Genomic DNA, 23,466 nt, shown 5'->3' on the forward strand with positions numbered 1-23,466 from the left:
GTCACAAAACGTCCCACACTCTGCTTGAGTGCTTCCGTCATATACCACTTCCTCCCAGTCTGGATACAGATATCAGATATTCCAACCGCTCACAAAGCACAAAACAAGGCGACACTTGTTTCACTGCTAACATGGACTGTTTATTTAGAATCAAAATTACAAGACTTTATATGCCGTTAGAGGAGGTTCCCCCCTCCTGCTCATATTACTCTAACAATACAACTGTAACCTAATTAACATGAGCTAGTTTACTAAATCATTTACCCAGACTAGGTGACTACGTCTCCTAGTTCATTGACTATTCAATACACATTACTATAAACATCAACACAGGGTTAATTAGAACAAACAACAATGTGTGGAATACCCTTAGAACCTGTGGTAAGCCAGACTAGACTCATTTACATTAAACACATTATAGCAGACATCACACAGGTGAGTGGAGTTGATATTAGCATCTCCTCACAGTATGTGTCCCAACAGTATGACTCAGTCACTAATGCTAATATGGCAAATACAGGGTCCAAGGACCCAAAGCCAAAGTAACAACACCTCAAGGGTACCCCAAATGCCAGGGCCCATAAGCTGTAGGCAAGAGGCTCACATTCAGTCCTCTCCAAAAGCCTCTGTCCCAGCTAGGTCTGCCACAATGGATAAAACTGAATTTATTAAATAACAGCCAAATGTCTACTCACATGGTGTCTGTGAGAAACAGGCATATATGTCTCTAAGGAGTGGCTGGGGTCACTGGGGAGTCCGGAACTTATCCAGGGAGGCGTCCCAGCGGGCTGCAGCGGTGTATCAGCAGGAAGATGCAAGAAGGTGGTAGGAGCCATGCTGGTTACTGCTTCACAGCTCGTCATTGTCATGCTGGAAGACCCATCCACGACATATCTGGGGGAAGAAGGTTCTCGTCCTAGATTTTACAATACATGATTCCGTCCATTGGCCCCTCAATGCGGCAAAGTCGGTCTGTACCTTTAGCAGAGAAGCATCCCCAAAGCATCATGTTACCACCTCCGTGTTTGACTGTAGGGATGGTGTTCTTAGGGTCATAGTCAGCATTTCTCTGCCTCCAAACACGGTGAGTCTCATGGCACAAGTACAGTCATGTTAATGAACATCTAAATGACTCAGAGAGTGCTGTGGTCAGATGAAACCAAAATTGAGCTCTTTGGCGTTAACATGATTCACCGTGTTTGGAAGAAGGAAAATGCTGACTATGACCCTAAGAACACATCCCTACAGTCAAGCGTGGAGGTGGAAACATGATGCTTTGGGGCTATTTCTCTGCCAAAGCTACAGACCGACTTTGCCACATTCATGGCCCCAATGGACAGGGCCATGTATTAAAAAATCTTGAAACCTTCCCCTAGCCAGAACACCGAAGATGGGTCGTGGATGGGTCTTCCAGCATGACAATGACCCAAAACATACCGGCAAGGCAACAAAGTAGTAGCTCAAGAAGAAGCACATTAAGGTTATGGAGTGGCCTAGCAAGTCTCCAGACCTTAATCCCATATAAAATTTATGGAGGGAGCTGAAACTTCGCGTGGCCAAGCGACAGCCAAGAATTAGAGAAGATCTGTAAAGAAGAGTGGACCAAAATCCCTCCTGAGATGTGTGCAAACCTGGTCACCAACTGCTAGAAACGTCTGACCTCTAGGCTTGCCAACAAGGGTTTCTCCACCAACTACTAAGTCAGGTTTTGCTTGGGGATCAAATACTTATTTTACTCACTGAACTGCAACTCCATTTATAAAATTTGTGTCGTGTTTTTTTTCTGGATTTTTGGTTGATTTTCTGTTTACATGCATTATAGGCCCCAGATCTCTCCATAAAGAGGACCTGTCACCACCTATTACTGTCACAAGGGATGTTTACATTCATTATAGACCCCAGATCTTTCCATAAAGAGGACCTGTCACCACCTATTACTGTCACATGTAATGTTTACGTTCATTATAGACCCCAGATCTTTCCATAAAGAGGACCTGTCACCACCTATTACTGTCACATGTAATGTTTACGTTCATTATAGACCTCAGATCTTTCCATAAAGAGGACCTGTCACCTCCTATTACTGTCACATGGAATGTTTACGTTCATTATAGACCCCAGATCTCTCCATAAAGAGGACCTGTCACCGCCTATTACTGTCACATGGGATGTTTACATTCATTATAGACCCCAGATCCCTCCAAAAAGAGGACCTGCCACCGCCTATTACTGTCACATGGGATGTTTACATTCATTATAGACCCCTGATCCCTCCATAAAGAGGACCTGTCACTGCCTATTACTGTCACATAGGATGTTTACATTCATTATAGACCCCAGATCTCTATATAAAGAGGACCTGTCACTGCCTATTACTGTCACATGGGATGTTTACATTCATTATAGACCCCTGATCCCTCCATAAAGAGGACCTGTCACTGCCTATTACTGTCACATGGGATGTTTACATTCATTATAGACCCCAGATCCCTCCAAAAAGAGGACCTGTCACCGCCTATTACTGTCACATGGGATGTTTACATTCATTATAGACCCCAGATCCCTCCAAAAAGAGGACCTGTCACCGCCTATTACTGTCACACGGGATGTTTACATTCATTATAGACCCCAGATCCCTCCATAAAGAGGACCTGTCACCGCCTATTACTGTCACACGGGATGTTTACATTCATTATAGACCCCAGATGTCTCCATAAAGAAGACCTGTGACAGCAATAAAAGCGATCAGGATTTTTTTTTAAAAGGGACAGTGTAAAAATAACATAAAAGAAACAAAAAATATTTTTTTTAAAGCGCCCTATCCCTCCATGCTGGCGCGCCAAAGAAAATGCATACATAAGTCACGCCCGCAAATATAAATAGTGTTCAGACCACACGTGAGGTATCGCCATGATCGTTAGAGCGAGAGCAATTATTCTAGCACTAGTCTTCATTTGTAACTCTAAACAGGTAACCGGTAACATTTTTAAAAGCGTCGCCCATAGAGATTTTTAGGTACTGTAGTCTGTAGCCATTCCACGAGTGTGCGCAATTTTAAAACGTGACATGTTAGGTATCTATTACTTGGCGTAACATCATCTTTCACATTATGCAAAGAAATTGTGTATTTTTTCCAATATGATAATCATGTATTGCAAAGTTTGGAAACTAAGTTCTGAAAAAAACGTTTTTTTGGTGAATGAGTAGGGGTACTATGTACCCCTACTCATTCACATAGGCCCCCTGCCCGCAGACCCACACAACCACTGCCCAGGGTTGTAGGGAAGAGCCCCTTGTCCTCATCAACATGGGTACAAGGTGCTTTGGGGTGGGGGGGCAAAGCCCCCCTGCCTCAAATCACCCCTCCATGTTGGGGGCATGTGGCCTGGTATGCTTCAGGAGGGGAGATGCTCACTCATGCTACCCCCTTTCCTGAGCTGCCGGGCTGAATGTTCAGATAAGGATCTGGTATTGCATTTTGGGGCACCCCCACAATGTTTTGTTTTTTTTAAATTTTAAATTTCCGGGAAATGCGGCAATGTTTTTATTTTTCATTCAGCTGTTGACTCATTCGTTATTAAGGACACAGAAGCCGGCTTCCTGGCCCTACTCCTTAACAATCTATTGACTGTGTGCTAAGCGGGTGAACATCCCTAGCAGTGGTAATAATTCTGCAGTTGGATGTTCGACTTCGCTGAAAACCTATTCAGTTCAGCCATTCACCAACCCTAGAAACCTTTGGAAGAACCCTGGCTGTGAAAGACTGGACTAGGTAGTAATATATTTCTCTCCCCCCTTGGTGGGAGTGGAGATGACCCCATCTATAAGGATATACAGAACATACACACACAGCACAAGGACGTGTTCACACTACGAGACATTTCTGTGGGATGCAGTTCCGCTAAACTCCACAAGATGGTGATCTCACTTTTACCCAGACAGGAAGTCACTATGGAAGACAGGAAGTGATGTCAGCTACAGACAGGAAGTGATGTCAGGTATAAATTGGATGTTTTCCCAGAGAACATTGAGTCGGGAGGAAGTAGAGAGGAGACATTGCTGGAACTGGCAGCAGAGGAGGTAATAAGATCTTATTTTCTATTTACACCCAGTTACCCCCCGTCATGTTCGTCCTCTTCCTCCATAGTCACTGTGATGTCTTTTATCTCCAGCAGATGATGATACACACATATATAGTGTGGAAACCTAGATTAACCCCTTCAGAGTCAGAACATTTCCCAACTTATTTATATATATATCTCAGTTATCTTTCTTACCTGTCTTGGCAGAAACCAGTACAGATCACATGATGGTACGAATGAGGATGGAGGAGGACCGGAGTCACATGACTGAGACGATACTAAACTTCACCCTGGAGATCATCTACCTGCTGACTGGAGAGGTGAGGAGGATTCTGGGAGGTCACATGACATCACTCTTATCTCTATTAATAAAACACAGACCTGACCGGAGAGATGAGGAGGATTCTGGGAGGTCACATGACATCACTCTTATCTCTATTAATAAAACACAGACCTGACCGGAGAGGTGAGGAGGATTCTGGGAGGTCACATGACATCACTCTTATCTCTATTAATAAAACACAGACCTGACCGGAGAGGTGAGGAGGATTCTGGGAGGTCACATGACATCACTCTTATCTCTATTAATAAAACACAGACCTGACCGGAGAGGTGAGGAGGATTCTGGGAAGTCACATGACATCACTTATCTCTATTAATAAAACACAGACCTGACCGGAGAGGTGAGGAGGATTCTGGGAGGTCACATGACATCATTCTTATCTCTATTAATAAAACACAGACCTGACCGGAGAGGTGAGGAGGATTCTGGGAGGTCACATGACATCACTCTTATCTCTATTAATAAAACACAGACCTGACCGGAGAGGTGAGGAGGATTCTGGGAGGTCACATGACATCACTCTTATCTCTATTAATAAAACACAGACCTGACCGGAGAGGTGAGGAGGATTCTGGGAGGTCACATGACATCACTCTTATCTCTATTAATAAAACACAGACCTGACCGGAGAGGTGAGGAGGATTCTGGGAGGTCACATGACATCACTCTTATCTCTATTAATAAAACACAGACCTGACCGGAGAGGTGAGGAGGATTCTGGGAGGTCACATGACATCACTCTTATCTCTATTAATAAAACACAGACCTGACCGGAGAGGTGAGGAGGATTCTGGGAGGTCACATGACATCACTCTTATCTCTATTAATAAAACACAGACCTGACCGGAGAGGTGAGGAGGATTCTGGGTTTCTAATATAATATTCCTATTGGTTCTTCAATACAGAGATTTCCTCTTGTGAAGTCAGGTGATCATATGACCATCACAATGCCTCCATGTGACTCCCTAAAACCTGAGAGACACAACATGGAGAAGATTCTAGAAGTCACCAAGAAGATGATGGAGCTGCTGACAGGAGAGGTGAGCGGTGCTGGGAATTCTGGGACATTATCCAGTAACAGACAAGGGATGTGTCTGGATGGTGACTGTATCATTGTGTGTGTCAGGTTCCTATAAGGTGTCAGGATGTCACTGTCTATTTCTCCATGGAGGAGTGGGAGTATTTAGAAGGACACAAGGATCTCTACAAGGACGTCATGATGGACAATCAGCCGCCCCTCACATCACCGGGTAAGAGGAGACATTATTGTAAAGGAGAGAGCAGTACGGAGGGTCCACCTAGATCCCCCATCATCTGATAAACACATAGAAACAATGTATTCAGTCAGTGTGTGTGTTTCCTACAGATGGATCCAGTAATTGGAACCCACCAGAGAGATGTCCCCGTCCTCTGTATTCCTGTATTTTTCTCAGATGATCTTCCTTCTCTGTGCTGCAGAAACAATTAATGTATCTCAACTGGATTTATATAGCTTTTGGGGTTCACCCGGAAGCAAAATGTTGATTTTTCACTATAGGTATTGCTGGACTTAGGCATCTGGGATATGTGTCTTGAGTCTTCGGGATCAGTCCAGTCTTCATCTTGGTTGTTCTTTCCATCCTCACTCTCTGATCTCTGGTGGGGCTCAGCCTTGTTGTTTTTCAGGACTAAATAAGGAAGTGCAGGACTTCTTGTGTTGGGAAGATGGTAATGAGTGATAGAGGGGGTGGGGACACTCGTCCTATAATCCCCTCATCACTGTCACTCCTATAAAAGACAGTTCTCGTTGGTTCCTCACTCTCTGACTAAGGTCCATGAATAAAGAAATGAACTGGTAGGAGATCAGAGGACCCATTTATTAGTTTCCTTGAGGGTGGAATTGTAAGATCCTCAGAGACAAAGCTGCCTGATGTGGGCGGAGTCCTGGTTTAGGGGAACCAATCTGCTCATGTCTAGTAATAATCTTTGTATTTCTATTTTAGTAGATGGACGGGAGATGAGGAAAACCTCAGAGGATTGTCTCACTTTGTCTCCAGACTGTAAAGTAGAAGATGAGGACATCACACAGTATAGTCCAGGAGAAAACCCGACTACCTCAAATGTCCATCCGGCACCACACAGTGTAGATGGACCATCGTGTTCCTCTTATCCTGAGGAACCTCAGACTGTGCGGGACGGTGCCGGACCATCGTATTCCTCTTATCCTGAGGAACCTCAGACTGTGAGGGACGGTGCCGGACCATCGTATTCCTCTTATCCTGAGGAACCTCAGACTGTGAGGGACGGTGCCGGACCATCGTATTCCTCTTATCCTGAGGAACCTCAGACTGTGAGGGACGGTGCCGTCTTTCCAACAGATAAGAGGTTTTCCTGTACTGAGTGCGGGAAGTGTTTCCGTTTCCACTCCAGACTTGTTGTGCACAAAAGATCTCACATGGGGGGAAAGCCTTATTCCTGTTCTGAGTGCGGGAAATGTTTTTCAGTGAAGTCCAGTCTTCACACTCATCAGAGACTGCACACGAGGGAGGAGCCGCATTCCTGTCTTGAGTGCAGGAAATGTTTTTCAGATAAGTCACATATTTGCAGACTGAAATTGCACACAGGTGAGAAGCCGTATTCCTGTTCTGAGTGTGGGAGATGTTTTGTAGAAAAATCAGAACTGGTCAAACATGAAAGGTTTCACACAGTGAAAAAAACATATTCCTGTCCTGATTGTGGGAAATTTTTTGTACAAAAATCAGAACTTGTCATACATCAGAGGTCTCACACAGGGGAGAAGCCGTATTCTTGTCCTGAGTGCGGGAAATGTTTTTCACAAAAGTCCAATCTTCAAAGACATCAGATATCCCACAAGGGTGAGAAGCCATATTCCTGTGCTGAGTGCGGAAAATGTTTTGCACAGAAGTCCAATCTTTCCACTCATCAGAGATTGCACACGGGGAATAAGCCATACTCCTGTCCTGAGTGTGGGAAATGTTTTTCGGAGAAGTCCCATCTTTTCAGACATCAGAAATTGCACACCGGTGAGAAGCCGTATTCCTGTTCTGAGTGCGGGAAAGGTTTTGTAGAAAAATCACAAGTTGTCAAACATCAGAGGTCTCACACAGGTGAGAAGCCGTATTCCTGTCCTGAGTGCGGGAAATGTTTTGTACAAAAATCAGAACTTGTCAAGCATGAGAGATCTCACACGGGGGAAAAGCCGTATTCCTGTCCTGAGTGCGGGAAATGTTTTTCACAGAAGTGCAGTCTTTACAGACATCAGAGATTGCACACGGGGGAGAAGCCACTTTCCTGTCCTGAGTGAGGGAATTGTTCCTGTCCTGTCTTCCTGTACATCAGGGGTCCCACACAACCCTTGAGGTGTATTAGTGCCTTGAGTGCGGGAAATGTCTTGTATATGAATATTGCTGGACATGTGGAGAAGAAGCACACCCTGATATACACCTCAGATATACTCCATGGCTGATCTTCATCATGTAATAAACAGTTGATAAGGAGATCAGAGATCACCAAAGACATGGATGAAGTGTTGTACTGTGTTGGCCATTGATAGCAGGAGAAAAATAAAAATGGAGTCATTACCTCTCATTGGCTGAGTACATTTTGTGGTGTAAACTCTGCAAGAGGTCTGTTTTCTCAAGTCGTCTTCCAGGACGAAACACGTTAACCCCACCACTTAAAAGGCGGTCCTCTAGGCTTTTTAAAATAAAAATAGAGTCATTACCTCTCATTGGCTGAGTACATTTTGTGGTGGAAGATTTCAGAGCTGCACGGTTCTGGATCGAATGAGGGCTCAGGTAAGTAAACGATGGGTGAGGGGGCATGCTGATGCCTAAACTTTTTTTATCTGATGCAAGGAATGCATTAAGGTAAAAAATGTTTAGGCTTTAGAACCACTTTAAGACTCCCTGCCCCCCTCCTCTTGAAGAATTGGCAGATTTTTTTTGGGTGGGGGGAGCAGGTACCTGGTTTTGACAGGTACCCGCTCCCACCGCCGCTCCAACTTAGGTGATCAGAGCCTAAGTTCTCCCCTCCTCCCTTCGCCGCAGTCTTCTGGGACACATGATAGGTTCCAGAAGATTGCGGGACAATTCACGCACTGGGCACCTGGCTGTGAAGCTGTAAACTGTCACAGCTGGGTGTCCACAGTTTAGAGTTAATTGTGAATAATGGCCCACAGTGCAGTGGTCAGGAGTATATCATATACAGCCCAGGGTACAGAGTGCAGTGGTCAGGAGTATATCATATACAGCCCAGGGTACAGAGTGCAGTGGTCAGGAGTATATCATATACAGCCCAGGGTACAGAGTGCAGTGGTCAGGAGTATATCATATACAGCCCAGGGTACAGAGTGCAGTGGTTAGGAGTATATCATATACAGCCCAGGGTACAGAGTGCAGTGGTCAGGAATATATCATATACAGCCCTGTGTACAGAGTGTAGTGGTCAGGAGTATATCATATACAGCCCTGTGTATAGAGTGCAGTGGTCAGTAGTATATCATATACAGCCTTGTGTATAGAGTGCAGTGGTCAGGAGTATATAATATACAGCCCGGGGTATAGAGTGCAGTGGTCAGGAGCATATTATACTGTATACAGCCCATTGTACAGAGTGCAGTGGTCAGGAGTTTGCCATTTACAGCCCAGCTTGAAGAGAGAGTGCAGTGGTCATTGTTCAGGAGTATGTCCTATATGGCCGTGGCAGTGGTTAGTGTAGCCAGGTGCTGGAGTACAGAAACATGGAGGAGAAGACATTGACTTCTTTATGTAGTGCCCTCCTAGGTAGGTGGCCACATTTGGGGTATGCCCCATGGCCTTGTTCATTTGTTAATTCCCTTTTCCCACTTTCCAAGTTTGCGGGATACTCCAAATAGATTTTTGTAGGGGCGGCTGCCCAAGCCAACGTGGCCTAATTTTGGCGGGGGGTGGATATAGTGCCCTCCTAGGTAGGTGTTAGAGGGAGTGTATATAGTTTTTGGTTTATCTGCTTAACAGGGAGCCAGCTGGGTAAATTCATGTTCTGTCTGCTTAACAGGGGCTGTGATTGATTGGTAGAGTCTGCTCAGTGTGCTCTGGCGCTGCTCATGCTGTCTTGAGATGTTTCACACTGGTCTAGTAGCTATGGAATGTACTGTACAGTGGGAGGAAACCTACGGTAGCAGATGAGAGCATGAATGTCTATACAGCCCTGGGGAGGTGCCCCAAGCATGATGGGCGATTGTATTTTTTATTTGATGAGTGTGTGGGCTCTGAGTCTTCCTCCACAGAGAGAGGTCCAGGTAGGGAGGGGGCTGCTGCCCCTCCTCAGGTACAGGCTGCCATGCAGCCTCAGCTGGGCTACCCGGGGGCTTGAAACATTGAAACTGCAGCCCATGGTTCTTGTAACAGCTGACTAGAGAAGGATGCCTGCAGATCCTGCCTGGTACTACTGAGGAAGGCTGCCGCTGATGCTTCAGGAGCCTCGTGAGTACAGACCCTCACAGGGGATCCTGGGGACAAGTGCTGTTGAATCTCCTCCTGGTTCTAGAAGTCACTTGCACAAAGTAAGCTAAAGGGGACACTGGATAGTGTCTTGAAGAGGCAAAGTTCCCAGAGCTCCTTCTGCTACAAAGGGACTTGTTTATTCCGTACAGGTGCTGTATGGCCCTACAGATAATCTGCTACACAGTTCTATTGAGAGAGTTGTCCTCACTTGTGAACAGTTAATATGGAGTATCCTAATAATTCCCTTCTCCTCTCCAAGTTCTCCGAATAAAACGCAAAAACAAAACCCCTAGACTGGTCATTGGAGACAAGAGTGTGTGCACCAATGCTTCCTAAAGGGCCCCAACGATAGCCAGCAGAAGAACAGCATAAAGGACCGCCCCTCGTGTAAAACTATCCTGCAAGTCCTTTTCCCTTCTCCCATTTCCTTCATTTTCTATTACCTGATAGGTCTGGGCCTAGCATAGTCGCCATCAATGCACTTTGGCAGTATAGTTCCTGTCTTTGGTAAATCAAGCTTTATTACTGTTCACTGCCGCACCATAGGTGATCCTGCTGCTGTTAATGTTGATCTGGATGCCAAGTGTCATCTTATGCCTAGTCCTTATTGCTGATCACTCTGTATGCTAAATTGTGTTATTACCATTTTCAATCCATTTCTGTGCTTCTTCATTACCAACCATATCAGGTGACAATATATTAAGGTTGCACCTTACTAACTGGTTCTGTGCCTGTTTTCTTTACTACTGGGTATTAAATATTACTTTTAGTAAATTTTTGTAATATTGCATGCATTGTTCACTCAACCTGGTGTTTCAAAGGGGCTGAAGTTCTCAAAGTGGCCAAGGCAAAGAACAGAGGACCCATCCTAACCAACGGCTCCTACAGGGCCTTGTTGGGGGGGGGGCCTTTGGTAAAATGTCAGGGGTGTAAACAGAGATCCTCAGCTGCACTGGACAGTGAATGAATGGGAAGTGCTCTGAGGCTCCCAGTTCATTCACATAGTGAAGCATAGTAAACAGTTTACTATGCTTCGGTGATGAATGGACACAGTGAGTGACCGGTGCCAATTTCGCACTGTGTTCATTTAGGAAAGGAAGGGGCTGGTAAATAAGACATATTTACCGCACACTCCCAGCTCTCCATCCTGAAACATCCCCCTGTGTGCCCTCAGTAGCTGCTGGTGGGAGAGGAGGAAAGCTGGCAATGCTGCAAGGGAAGGGGGTACACAGGAAGGCCCGGGCGGCATGGGGGTGGAGATGCAGATAACAATCCCCCTGCAGTGCAGATGGAGGAAGAGAAGAGCAGGAGAAGCTGGCAGAGCTGCAGTGGGAGCCACAAGAGTTGGAAATAAGGCAGTACAGCCATCGCTTCTGCTTACCCTGTTTCCCCGAAAATAAGACCTAGCGTGATTGTCGGTGATGGCTGCAATATAAGCCCTACCCCCCAAATAAGCCCTAGTTAAAGTCCTTGTAGGTCTTATTTTCAGGGTAGTTTTTATTTTTGGGGAAACAGGGTAGGGCTTATTTGAAGGGTAGGTTTTATATTGCAGCCATCACTGACAATCAAGCTAGGTCTTATTTTCGGGGAAACAGGGTAGCAGGTGCCCGGGCCCCTCTTTTGAAATGACGGGGCCTGGGCCCGGTACAGGAAGGCTGGTTGTACTGCCTTATATACCTATCCCTTTCCTTTATATAGACAATGACATCTCGGGGAACCTGAACGTGAAGCTGCTACATTTCACAGTGGTTTTAACACTGCAGTTGGAGGTTCGACTTCGGCTGAATACCCATTTAGGTCTGTAAACAAGCCAAATTCTGTCCAAACATGGTTTTCTTTGAAACCTGGATCTCATTCCAAGTGGTCCGTTTTTTGGTCTCTTACACTGATGACTAAAAGGAGAAGAACCCCCTTATATCAGCGGTAAGTGTCGTGGCCCCTCAAATTTGGTGAACAATGGGAGAAGGAACCCCTTATATCAGCGGTCAATGTAGTGGTCCCTTACATTGGTGACCAATGGGAGAAGGAACCCCTTATATCAGTGGTCAGTGTAGTGGATTCTAGTAGTGACCAATGGAAGAAGGACCCCCTTATCTCAGTTTAGTGGTCCCTCACATTGGTGACCAATGGGAGAAGGATCCCCTTATCTCAGTGGTCAGTTTAGTGGTCCCTTACATTGGTGACCAATTGTAGAAGGATCCCCTTATGTCAGTGTTGTGGTCCCTAAATTGGTGACCAATGGGCGAAGGACCCCCTTATCTCAGTGGTCAGTTAAGAGGTTCCTTACATTGGTGACCAATGGAGAAGGACCCCCTTATCTCAGTTTAGTGGTCCCTCACATTGCTGACCAATGGGAAAAGGATCCCCTTATCTCAGTGGTCAGTTTAGTGGTCCCTTACATTGGTGACCAATTGTAGAAGGATCCCCTTATGTCAGTGTTGTGGTCCCTAAATTGGTGACCAATGGGCGAAGGACCCCCTTATCTCAGTGGTCAGTTAAGAGGTTCCTTACATTGGTGACCAATGGAGAAGGATCCCCTTATCTCAGTTTAGTGGTCCCTCACATTAGTGACCAATGGGAGAAGGATCCCCTTATCTCAGTGGTCAGTGTAGTGGTGCCTCACATTGGTGACCAATTGTAGAAGGATCCCCTTATATCAGTGATCAGTGTTATGGTTCCTAAATTGGTGATCAATGGGCGAAGGACCCTCTTATAACAGTGGGAGAAGGACATTTTTACATTGTCATGAAATCATTGATAAAAAGAAAGCGAAATTGTTCATTGTTAAAGGAACCCTTAGAAACCTTTGGAGGAACCCTGGCGGAGAAAGGCTGGACTAGGCAGTAATATATTTCTCTCCCCCTTGGTGGGAGTGGAGATGATCCCATCTATAAGGATATACGATAAAACCTTGGTTTGAGAGCGTTTTGCAAGACAAGCAACATTTTTGAACACACTTTGACTTGATATACAAGCGATGTCTTGATATAGAAGTAGCGTCATGTCACAACTAAGTATAAAAAAGAAGAGAGGCGCCTCTAAGTGTAGCAATATGGTTACGTTTAATGAAGGTACAACATTTAGCAACATATTACTACACTTAGAGGCGCCTCTCTTCTCTTTTATACTCTGTAGCTCCTGCTGGATTTTGCTTCTAATCCCTGTGGAGGCTTCCATTTGTGGATGGACATTTTATGGTTACACAACTTGGTCACATTGCTATAATCTTTTTATATGGACTATAAACTGAAGGACCTATGAATAAATGGTTGTGGAACAAATTTTTTCGAGTTTCCATTATTTCTTATGGGGAAATTTGCTTTGATCTACAAGTGCTTTGGATTACAAGCATGTTTCTGGAACAAATTATGCTCGCAATCCAAGGTTTTACAAAGCTGTGTTCACACTATGAGACGTTTCTCGGGGCAGCAGTTCCTCTGAGCTCCACAAGGTGGTGATCTCACTTCTAAAGAAAGTCTCTATGGAAGACAGACAGGAAGTGATGTCAGGTACAGACAGGAAGTTCCGGGTGAGAGGTGAGTCTGGTGGAAGTAGAGGGGAGACATTGCTGGAAGTTGCAGGTAATAAGATCTTATTTTCTATTTACACCCAGTAACCCCCCGTCATGTCCGTCCTCTTCCTCCATAGTCACTGTGACGTCTTTTATCTCCAGCAGATGATGATACACACATATATAGTGTGGAAACCTAGATTAACCCCTTCAGGGTCAAAACATTCCCCCACTTACGGAACGGAACATTCTCTGCATTTTGGAGACGTGTCACCTTTCCCACCAATCACCTTCTCACCTCATCAGTCTATACTAACAGATAATTCCACTTTTATCATACCTCCCAACTGCCCCGTATTGGGAGGGACTGTCCCGAGATTTGGATTTAGTCCCGCTGTCCCACCAATCAGGGCTGAATCCTGGACCCCAACGCCAGAACATGTTCCATCACTGGGCTCCACTAATTAGCCAGAAGTGACAAAACGCTCTCCGTGTCTCCCCTGCAGCTGTACTTGTTTATGTCGGGGAGGAGGTGGGTTCTGAAGGCCGGCACAGGGGGTATATATATATATATATATATATATATATACCTCAGCCTGAAGTGTGGCTTTAATAAAATGGAGAGAGTCAGGTGAGGAGGATTCTGAAAATGTCATTTGATTTTATTATTTGTGTTCAAAACAGAATAGAGAAATAAAACGAGGATTCTAGAAGTCACCAGAGAGATCATGGAGGAGAGGTGAGCGGTGCTGGGAATTCTGGGACATTATCCAGTAACAGACAAGGGATGTGTCTGGATGGTGACTGTATCATTGTGTGTGTCAGGTTCCTATAAGGTGTCAGGATGTCACTGTCTATTTCTCCATGGAGGAGTGGGAGTATTTAGAAGGACACAAGGATCTCTACAAGGACGTCATGATGGACAATCAGCCGCCCCTCACATCACCGGGTAAGAGGAGACTTTATTGTAAAGGAGAGAGCAGTACGGAGGGTCCACCTAGATCCCTCATCATCTGATAAACACATAGAAACAATGTATTCAGTCCCGTGTGTGTGTTTCCTACAGATGGATCCAGTAATGGGAACCCACCAGAGAGATGTCCCCGTCCTCTGTATTCCCGGGATTCCATATGGGAAGATCACACCATCCCCCACCATCATCAGGTAGATGAGGAACAATCTCTGATAAGTATCATTAGGATCTGTACATTATCTGCATTGTTGTAATTGATGTCATTTTTTAATATATTTAGAGTGGAAACCTGAGAGATTCTAAAGTTGAGGTTAAAGAAGAGATAAAAGAGGAGGATGATGAGGATGGGGTGATGGAGGAGTTTCCAAACGGACAGAAAGATCTGTACCAGGACAACATGGTGGAGTCATCCAGTAACAGGAACCCACCAGAGAGATGTCCCCGTCCTCTGTGTTCCCGGGATTCCACACAGGAAAGTCACACCATCCCTCACCATCATCAGGTAGATGGTTGACAATCACTGGTAGTTATACTTTATACACAAGCATATGTGTTACCATAAATGTTTTAATATAATGCAGAGTGAAAACCTCAGGCATGATAATATTGTTCCTAAAGAAGAGTATAAAGAGGAGGATGAGGAGTATGGAGTGATGAAGGAGTTTTCGGAAGAACACAAGGATGATATGATGGAGACACCTAATCTCAGGAACCCACCAGAGAGATGTCCCCGTCCTCTGTATTCCTGGGATTCCACACTGGAAGGTCACACCATCCCTCACTGTTACAAGGTTGGTGGGACGGAACATCTAGGACATGGACTTGTGTATATTTCTTATGTGATCTCACATTATTAAAGCTTATATTTTACAGATGATATTCTCTTTCATTTTCTTGGTTTAGAGTGGAGATCCAATTGATATAGAATTTGAGGTTAAAGCAGAAGAAGAAGAGACGTATGTGAGGGATGATCAGCAGTCTATGGAGGAGGATGGAATAACGGGGACATTTATAGAGGAGGACACTCCTACAGAGATCAGCACAGGTGGGTCATTAACTCTAAATACATTCCTCCACCCATACTGCTCACTGATTGGTCCAGAGTAGGGCGGGGACTGGATGATATCAGCCTGTAATCCCCTGGTCACTTTCCTGAGCTGTTTTCCCCGTCCTGTATTCCTGTATTTCTCTCGGATAATCTTCCTTCTCTGTGCTGCAGACACAATTTATGTATCTAGACAATTGGCGGCTGGTGCTCAAAAATTTTGGGGGGGGGGGGGGGAGGGGGGCGCAAACAAGCTGAAAAGTTACACTGTTAGTAATGATGGACTGTAAATAGCCATTTATCAGGTGATTATGTATCATTACTGCTAGATAAAACTGTGCCCATCAAATGCAGCCTCACTGTGCCCATCACAGTAGGCCAATCAAGTCCACATTTCAAGTAGAAGAAAATAAAACCACTTAGCGTAAAGAGTCCTCATCCAAGTCCCCTTTTACAGCAGGTGTCCCAATCAGAGTTCCCCTTTACAACAGATGTCCCCATCAGAGTCCCCTTTTACATCAGCTGTCCTCATCAGAGTCCCCCTTTACATCAGGTGTCCCAATCAGAGTCCCCCTTTACATCAGGTGTCCCAATCAGAGTCCCCCTATACATCAGGTGTCCCCATCAAAGTCCCCCTATACATCAGGTGTCCCCATCAAAGTCCCCCTTTACATCAGGTGTCCCCATCAAAGTCCCCCTTTACATCAGGTGTCACCATCAGGGTCCCTGTCAGCTGTCACCCCTTCCCCCCCCTCCCTTGTACTCACAGCTCTCACACCAAACCTTCCATCCACCTTCTGAGCGGCCTGGATGAGCCTCTCGAGAAACCGGAATTGATGCTGCGGGCCCCGCCAATCACCATCCAACAATGCTACAGTGGGAGTGTTCAGGGCGCAGAGCTCTGCGCCCCGAGGATTATCTAAAGGAAGCCAATAGAGCTTCTTGTTTGCAATCAGGTGATTGCAAACATGTCATGCTTTCCATAGCACCTGTGTTTTAAAAAAAAAATGTATGATGAGTAGCTTAGGGGGGCGTAGCCCCCTAAGGACGGGCCGCCACTGATCTAGACTGGATTTATGCCCAGGTCTAGTAATTCTACCGGGGTTACTTGTTCTGTTATTTGCTGGTTGTGCCGGGTGGAGGGATATGTCTGTATAGTCTCAGACCCAAGTCACTGAGTGCAGTCTCAGGAGATGGGAGGCAGCGGTGTGGGACCTCTGCAACTTGTGTCATGTAAACATTTCATCTTCCACTGATTACTGAATACCAATATTATGAGTCCTGACTCTTACACTATATAATTTTTATTGCACATTACATACTCCTGACCCCTGCACTATATACTCTATGTTGTACATTACATCATTCTGATACTATATAGTCCTCTCTGTTATACAATATGTTGTACATTACATACTCCTGACTTCTGCTCTCTCCCCTCTACCCACTGCTATATATACACATAATATGTATTCTCTTTTGTTACACCCATTTCCTACCAGCTGGACATTTTATATCTGATGATATTAGGGCTGAAACGATTAATCGATATTATCGATAATAATCGATAATGAAAATCGTTGTCAACGATTTTCATTATCGATTAGTTGGTCCGCACCTTCCTTCTGTCTGTCCGTCCGTTTTAAATCCTCCCTCCCTGTGTCCTCGGCGCCGCCATTTGTGACCAGGCACGTCTGCGCCGCCGCACGTCCACGGCGCGCCTCTCCTCCTCCTTGCTGACGTCACCCCCCCCCCCCTGATCTTCTCAGCCCCGCCCGCTGCCTCGAGGGAACAGAGAAAAAATCCTCCCTCCTGTGTCCTCGGCGCCGCCGTTTGTGACCAGGCACGTCCGCGGCGCACCTCTCCCCCTCCTCCTCTTTGCAGACGTCATCCCCACTGATCTCAGCCCTGCCCGCTGCCTCGAGGGAACAGAGAGGCGAGGGCAAGAAGCGAGGAGAGCCGAGCTGCTCATTCATAGTGAAAGGTAGCAGCTAATAACACAGTAAAAACAGCACATTTTTATGACCGGGCACCATCCTAACAGTATTACTGGGGAGGGAGGGGGGGGGATGCCCCATCATTGGTGTTCCTGGGAGGGAGGGGAATAGACATAGTGCCCCATTGGTGTTCCTGGGAGGGGGGGGGATAGTGCCCCATTGGTGTTCCTGGGAGGGGGGGGGAATAGTGCCCCATTGGTGTTCCTGGGGGGGGGAATAGTGCCCCATTGGTGTTCCTGGGAGGGGGGGGAATAGTGCCCCCATTGGTGTTCCTGGGAGGGGGGGGAATAGTGCCCCCATTGGTGTTCCTGGGGGGGGGAATAGTGCCCCATTGGTGTTCCTGGGATGGGGGGATAATTCCCCATCATTGGTGTTCCGGGGGGTGGCTGCCTGGAGTAGTAGTACCCCATCATTGGTTTTCCTGGGTGGGAGGAGAATAGACATAGTGCCCCATTGGTGTTCCTGGGAGGGGGGGGGTAGTGCCCCATTGGTGTTCTTGGGGGGGGGGGAATAGTGCCCCATTGGTGTTCCTGGGAGGGGTGGGGGGATAGTGCCCCATCATTGGTGTTCCTGGGAGGAATAGTGCCCCGTCATTGGTGACCCCGGGAGGAATAGCGCCCCGTCATTGGTGACCCCGGGAGGAATAGCGCCCCGTCATTGGTGTCCCCGGGAGGAATAGCGCCCTGTCATTGGTGACCCCGGGAGGAATAGCGCCCCGTCATTGGTGACCCCGGGAGGAATAGCGCCCCGTCATTGGTGACCCCGGGAGGAATAGCGCCCCGTCATTGGTGACCCCGGGAGGAATAGCGCCCCGTCATTGGTGACCCCGGGAGGAATAGCGCCCTGTCATTGGTGACCCCGGGAGGAATAGCACCCCGTCATTGGTGACCCCGGGAGGAATAGCACCCCGTCATTGGTGTCCCCGGGAGGAATAGAAAAAAATGGCACATTACGATTTTTTTTATGATTTTATCCAATTAATCGATTAATCGAAAAAATAATCGGCCGATTAATCGATTATGAAAATAATCGTTAGTTGCAGCCCTAGATGATATGATTGGAGCACAGACTTTTACATGTTTATAATAATGTGATAACATCCTCCAACTTTGGACCATTAAACAGAAAGTGATAAGGAGGGAGGAGTCAATAACCCAATGATGGTGGTCTTCAGGATCAGTCCAGTCTTCATCTTGGTTGTTCTCCCCCCATCCTCACTCTCTGACCTCTGGGGGGGCTCAGCCCCGCTGTTATTCATGACTAAATCATGGACTAAATAAGGAAGTGCGGGACTTCTTGTGTTGGAAAGATGGCAATGAGTGATAGAGGGGGTGGGGACACTCATCCTATAATCCCCTCATCACTGTCACTCCTATAAAAGACAGTTCTCGTTGTTTCCTCACTCTCTGACTAAGGTCCATGAATAAAGAAATGAACTGGTAGGAGATCAGAGGACCCATTTACTAGTTACCTTGAGGGGGGAATTGTAAGATCCTCAGAGACAAAGCTGCCTGATGTGGGCGGAGTCCTGGTTTAGGGGAACCAATCTGCTCATGTCTAGTAATAATCTTTGTATTTCTATTTTAGTAGATGGACGGGAGATGAGGAAAACCTCAGAGGATTGTCTCACTTTGTCTCCAGACTGTAAAGTAGAAGATGAGGACATCACACAGTATAGTCCAGGAGAAAACCCGACTACCTCAAATGTCCATCCGGCACCACACAGTGTAGATGGACCATCGTATTCCTCTTATCCTGAGGAACCTCAGACTGTGAGGGACGGTGCCGGACCATCGTATTCCTCTTATCCTGAGAAACCTCAGACTGTGAGGGACGGTGCCGGACCATCGTATTCCTCTTATCCTGAGGAACCTCAGACTGTGAGGGACGGTGCCGGACCATCGTATTCCTCTTATCCTGAGGAACCTCAGACTGTGAGGGACGGTGCCGAACCATCGTATTCCTCTTATCCTGAGGAACCTCAGACTGTGAGGGACAGTGCCGTCCTTCCAACACATAAGAGGTTTCCCTGTTCTGAGTGCAGGAAATGTTTTGTTAAAAAATCACAGCTTGTCAGACATCAGAGATCTCACATGGGTGAAAAGTCACTTTCCTGTCTCGTGTGCGGAAAATGTTTTGAACAAGAATCAGAACTTGTCAAACATAAGATGTCTCACACAGGTGAGAAGCCATACTCCTGCTCTCAGTGCGGGAAATGTTTTTCACTCAAGTCTTCTCAAAAGCGACATCTGAGATTGCACACGGGGGAGAAGCCGCATGCCTGTCCCGAGTGCGGGAAACGTTTTGCAACAAATACACATCTTTCCAGACATCAAAAATCACACACGGGGGAGAAGCTGTATTCCTGTTCTGAGTGCGGGAAATTTTTTTCAGAGAAGTCCAGTCTTTGCAGACATCAGAGATTGCACACAGGTGAGAGGCCATATTGCTGTTATGAGTGCGGAACATGCTTTTCAGATAGCTCCAGTCTTGGCACCCATCAGAGATCTCACACGGGCGAAAAGCCGTATTCCTGTCTTGAGTGCGGGAAATGTTTTTCTAGGAAGTCACATCTTTCCACACATCAAAGATCGCACACGGGGGAGAAGCCGTATTCTTGTCCTGAGTGCGGGAAATGTTTTTCATTGAAGTCACATCTTTCCACACATCAAAGATCGCACACGGGGGAGAAGCCGTATTCCTGTTCTGAGTGCGGGAAATGTTTTTCAGTGACGTCCAGTCTTCACGTACATCAAAGGTCTCACACGGGGGAGAAGCCATATTTCTGTCCTGAGTGTGGGAAATGTTTTTCAAAGATGTCCAGTCTTTACGCACATCAAAGGTCTCACATGGGGGAGAAGCCATTTCCCTGTCCTGAGTGCGGGAAATTTTTTTCACACAAGTCCAGTCTTTCCACACATCAGAGATCGCACACGGGGGTGAAGCCGTACTCCTGTCCTGAGTGCGGGAAATGTTTTTCACGGAAGCTCACTCTTTCCACACATCAGAAATCGCACACGGGGGAGAAGCCGTATTCCTGTCCTGAGTGCGGGACATGTTTTTCAGAGAAGTCAAATCTTTACAGACATCGGAGATCGCACACGGGTGAGAAGCCTTATTCCTGTCCTGAGTGCGGAAAATGTTTTTCACAGAAGTCCGATCTTTACAGACATCAGAGATCGCACATGGGAGAGAGGCCGTATTCCTGTCCTGAGTGCGGGAAATGTTTTTCACAGAAGTACAGTCTTTATAGACATCAGAGATCTCACATGGGGGAGAAGCCGTATTCCTGTTCTGAGTGAGGGAATTGTTCCTCACTGAAGTCCCGTCTTCCTGTACATCAGGGGTCCCACACAACCCTCGAGGTGTATTAGTGAGTGTGGGAAATGTCTTGTATATGAATGTTGCTGGACATGTGGGGAAGAAGCACACCCTGATATACACCTCAGATATACTCCATGGCTGATCTTCATCATGGAAGAAACAGTTCATAGACCTCAACCATAGCCTGACCTTTTGACAAAGATGTCCTATGGAATGGATGATACAACAGTGCCATCTAGAGGTTGGAATGGTAAATGTTTCTCCCATTGAAACTTAGTATTGAGAAAGGGGCCACACCCATCTGGGGGTAATAAAATTTAATTTCCAAATAATGTAAGGCAACAACGTAAACAGTTCATAAGGAGATCAGAGATCACCAAAGACATGGATGAAGTGTTGTACCGTGTTGGCCATTGATAGCAGGAGAAAAATAAAAATGGAGTTATTACCTCTCATTGGCTGAGTACATTTTGTGGTGTAAACTCTCACAAGAGGTCTGTTTTCTCAAGTCGTCTTCCAGGACGAAACACGTTAACCTCACCACTTAAAAGGCGGTCCTCTAGGCCTTTTAAAATAAAAATGGAGTCATTACCTCTCATTGGCTGAGTACATTTTGTGGTGTAAACTCTCACAAGAGGTCTGTTTTCTCAAGTCGTCTTCCAGGACGAAACACGTTAACCTCACCACTTAAAAGGCGGTCCTCTAGGCCTTTTAAAATAAAAATTGAGTCATTACCTCTCATTGGCTGAGTACATTTTGTGGTGGAAGATTTCACAAAAACTTACAGGTCTGTTTTATAACATAATTAGTTGAATGATCGTAAAAAGCATTCATCCAGCCATGACGAACTCTGGCCGTATTTTATTTCGTACAGTATATTCCTATGATCATTGGCTCCATCTAGTGGTCATAACGTAATATTGCTTTTATTTTTTTTCTGGTGGAGGTATTTCAGGAAAAATACTTCATTGTGGCCACTAGATGGAGTTGCTGATCATAGGAAATCACTGCTTTAATTAAATTATAGCCAGAATTTATCACGGTTGGGCAATGGTTGTCTCAATCGTCCTACGCATCTTTTTATGAATAGACTCCTTAGTTTCCTCTGTCAGAGATGGTTTCATACAGATGATGAGATCATACTCATGCACTTATGAGTACAGTAGACTATAAAGGACATAAGATAGTTGAACCAATAAACCAACCATTGGTTTAAAACATAAAATACCAAATTTAGGGACTGGACGGCGCTACGTATCATAGGAATTGGTCCCATCTAGTGGCCGAAAGTGGTATTTTCCATTTTAAATCAATGAAAAATATTCCACCAGCAAATAGCTATAATTTTTTACCCCCCTTCACACAGAAGGAATGTATATGCAATTTCTCGGGGCGAATGGCTATGCACATTTTTTATAAATAGACCGCTAAATGTCAGGAGACTTTTATAGAAAGATGGAAAGTATGTAGCGGCTAAATGAATAGACCTCCTAGCAATGTTATTACCAGGCTGCAGCTAGGGGGAGCTCTAATGTTTAGAGTGTGGCCACAGGAGAGAGATCCCACCTAGCTCACGTTAAATCGGAGCTCCACCCAAAAGGGGAAGGCTTCCTCCCCAAATGAAGGGGCTGCCGTGTTTCTACGCAATCCCTCATAGGTGTGAACCAGGCCTAAAAGCATCCAGCAGTGTTGACGTGTGCCGGTGTGGCCCTAAATAGAGCAACACCACGGCCAGGTCAGGGTTGAGGAACAGTCTATGGGGAAAAGGCAGCACATACCCGGTCCTGCCGGCCAGCCGAGCTCCGCTCACCATCCGCGGGCTCTCAGTACAGCCTGATTTTGCTCCCACTGTCAGCAGCTCCTATCCTGCGGCATCCTGAGCATACAGGCAGCATAGTATGGGGCAGAGTCAGAGAACCAGTGGAGCTCACGGCACGGCCCGCTCCTCCCTCGCTAGGAATAGATTTGGGAATACACAGCGAGCCGCTGCCTGTCTCCTGGAGTCCTGTCCCGCAGCGGCGGCATGCACAGTGTGTGTGACAGTGTACCCGGGTTGGTCATTCTGCAGTGCCAATGGGCGGCTCATCACCCATGGCCGGCCTTGCCCCCTCTAGGGTTGCCACTTGTTCGGGATTCACCTGGACAGTTCAGGTTTGGAATCGTGCGTCCGGGTTTCAGACTGTCTGAGACCCGGACACATTATTCAGATCAGACTAAGTCTCCCCCCTTCTCTCTCCTGCCTCTAAGTGAGTACAATAAGGTAAATCAGGGTTCTCAGAGCACCCCTTACATCAGAGTTCCCCTTTACAACAGAGGCCACAGTGCTCCCCTTTACATCAGAGTCCTCTCCGTATACCAGAGCATCCCTTATGTTAGAGTCCCCAGAGTTCTTTTACAGCAGAGTCTGCAGAGTCCACCCTTACAGTGAAAGGGAACTCTGCGAGTTCAGATGTAAAAGGGGAGCTCTGCAGATTCAGATGTAGAAGGGGAGCTCTGCAGATTCAGATGTAGAAGGGGAGCTCTGCAGATTCAGATGTAGAAGGGGAGCTCTGCAGATTCAGATGTAGAAGGGGAGCTCTGCAGATTCAGATGTAAAAGGGGAGCTCTGCGGATTCAGATGTAAAAGGGGAGCTCTGCGGATTCAGATGTAAAAGGGGAGCTCTGCGGATTCAGATGTAAAAGGGGAGCTCTGCGGATTCAGATGT

At 46.3% G+C, this 23,466-nt stretch overlaps 3 protein-coding genes across 3 annotated transcripts in view; 2 read left to right on the top strand and 1 right to left on the bottom strand.

Moving 5' to 3' along the window:
- LOC141105449 (uncharacterized) overlaps positions 1-21,359 on the top strand; it is a 57,399-nt gene extending 36,040 nt beyond the window's left edge. The window contains exons 14-19 of the mRNA XM_073595305.1: positions 6,335-7,714; positions 14,494-14,586; positions 14,676-14,897; positions 14,977-15,186; positions 15,299-15,440; positions 19,025-21,359. Coding sequence (XP_073451406.1) covers positions 6,335-7,714; positions 14,494-14,586; positions 14,676-14,897; positions 14,977-15,186; positions 15,299-15,440; positions 19,025-20,739 — 3,762 coding nt within the window. The 3' untranslated portion in view covers positions 20,740-21,359. The remainder of the gene's footprint in view (positions 1-6,334; positions 7,715-14,493; positions 14,587-14,675; positions 14,898-14,976; positions 15,187-15,298; positions 15,441-19,024) is intronic.
- Positions 1-23,466, bottom strand: part of LOC141104959 (uncharacterized) — a 664,134-nt gene that overhangs the window by 155,425 nt on the left and 485,243 nt on the right. The window lies entirely within an intron of this gene.
- Positions 4,020-5,720, top strand: LOC141104953 (gastrula zinc finger protein XlCGF53.1-like). Its single transcript, XM_073594761.1, has 3 exons — positions 4,020-4,080; positions 4,290-4,402; positions 5,331-5,720. Exons 2-3 carry the CDS (start codon positions 4,307-4,309, stop codon positions 5,559-5,561), a joined length of 327 nt encoding a protein of 108 aa, XP_073450862.1. The 5' UTR covers positions 4,020-4,080; positions 4,290-4,306; the 3' UTR covers positions 5,562-5,720.

This window comes from Aquarana catesbeiana, linkage group LG08 (assembly GCF_042186555.1).
Source record: "Aquarana catesbeiana isolate 2022-GZ linkage group LG08, ASM4218655v1, whole genome shotgun sequence".
NCBI classification, from domain to species: domain Eukaryota; kingdom Metazoa; phylum Chordata; class Amphibia; order Anura; family Ranidae; genus Aquarana; species Aquarana catesbeiana.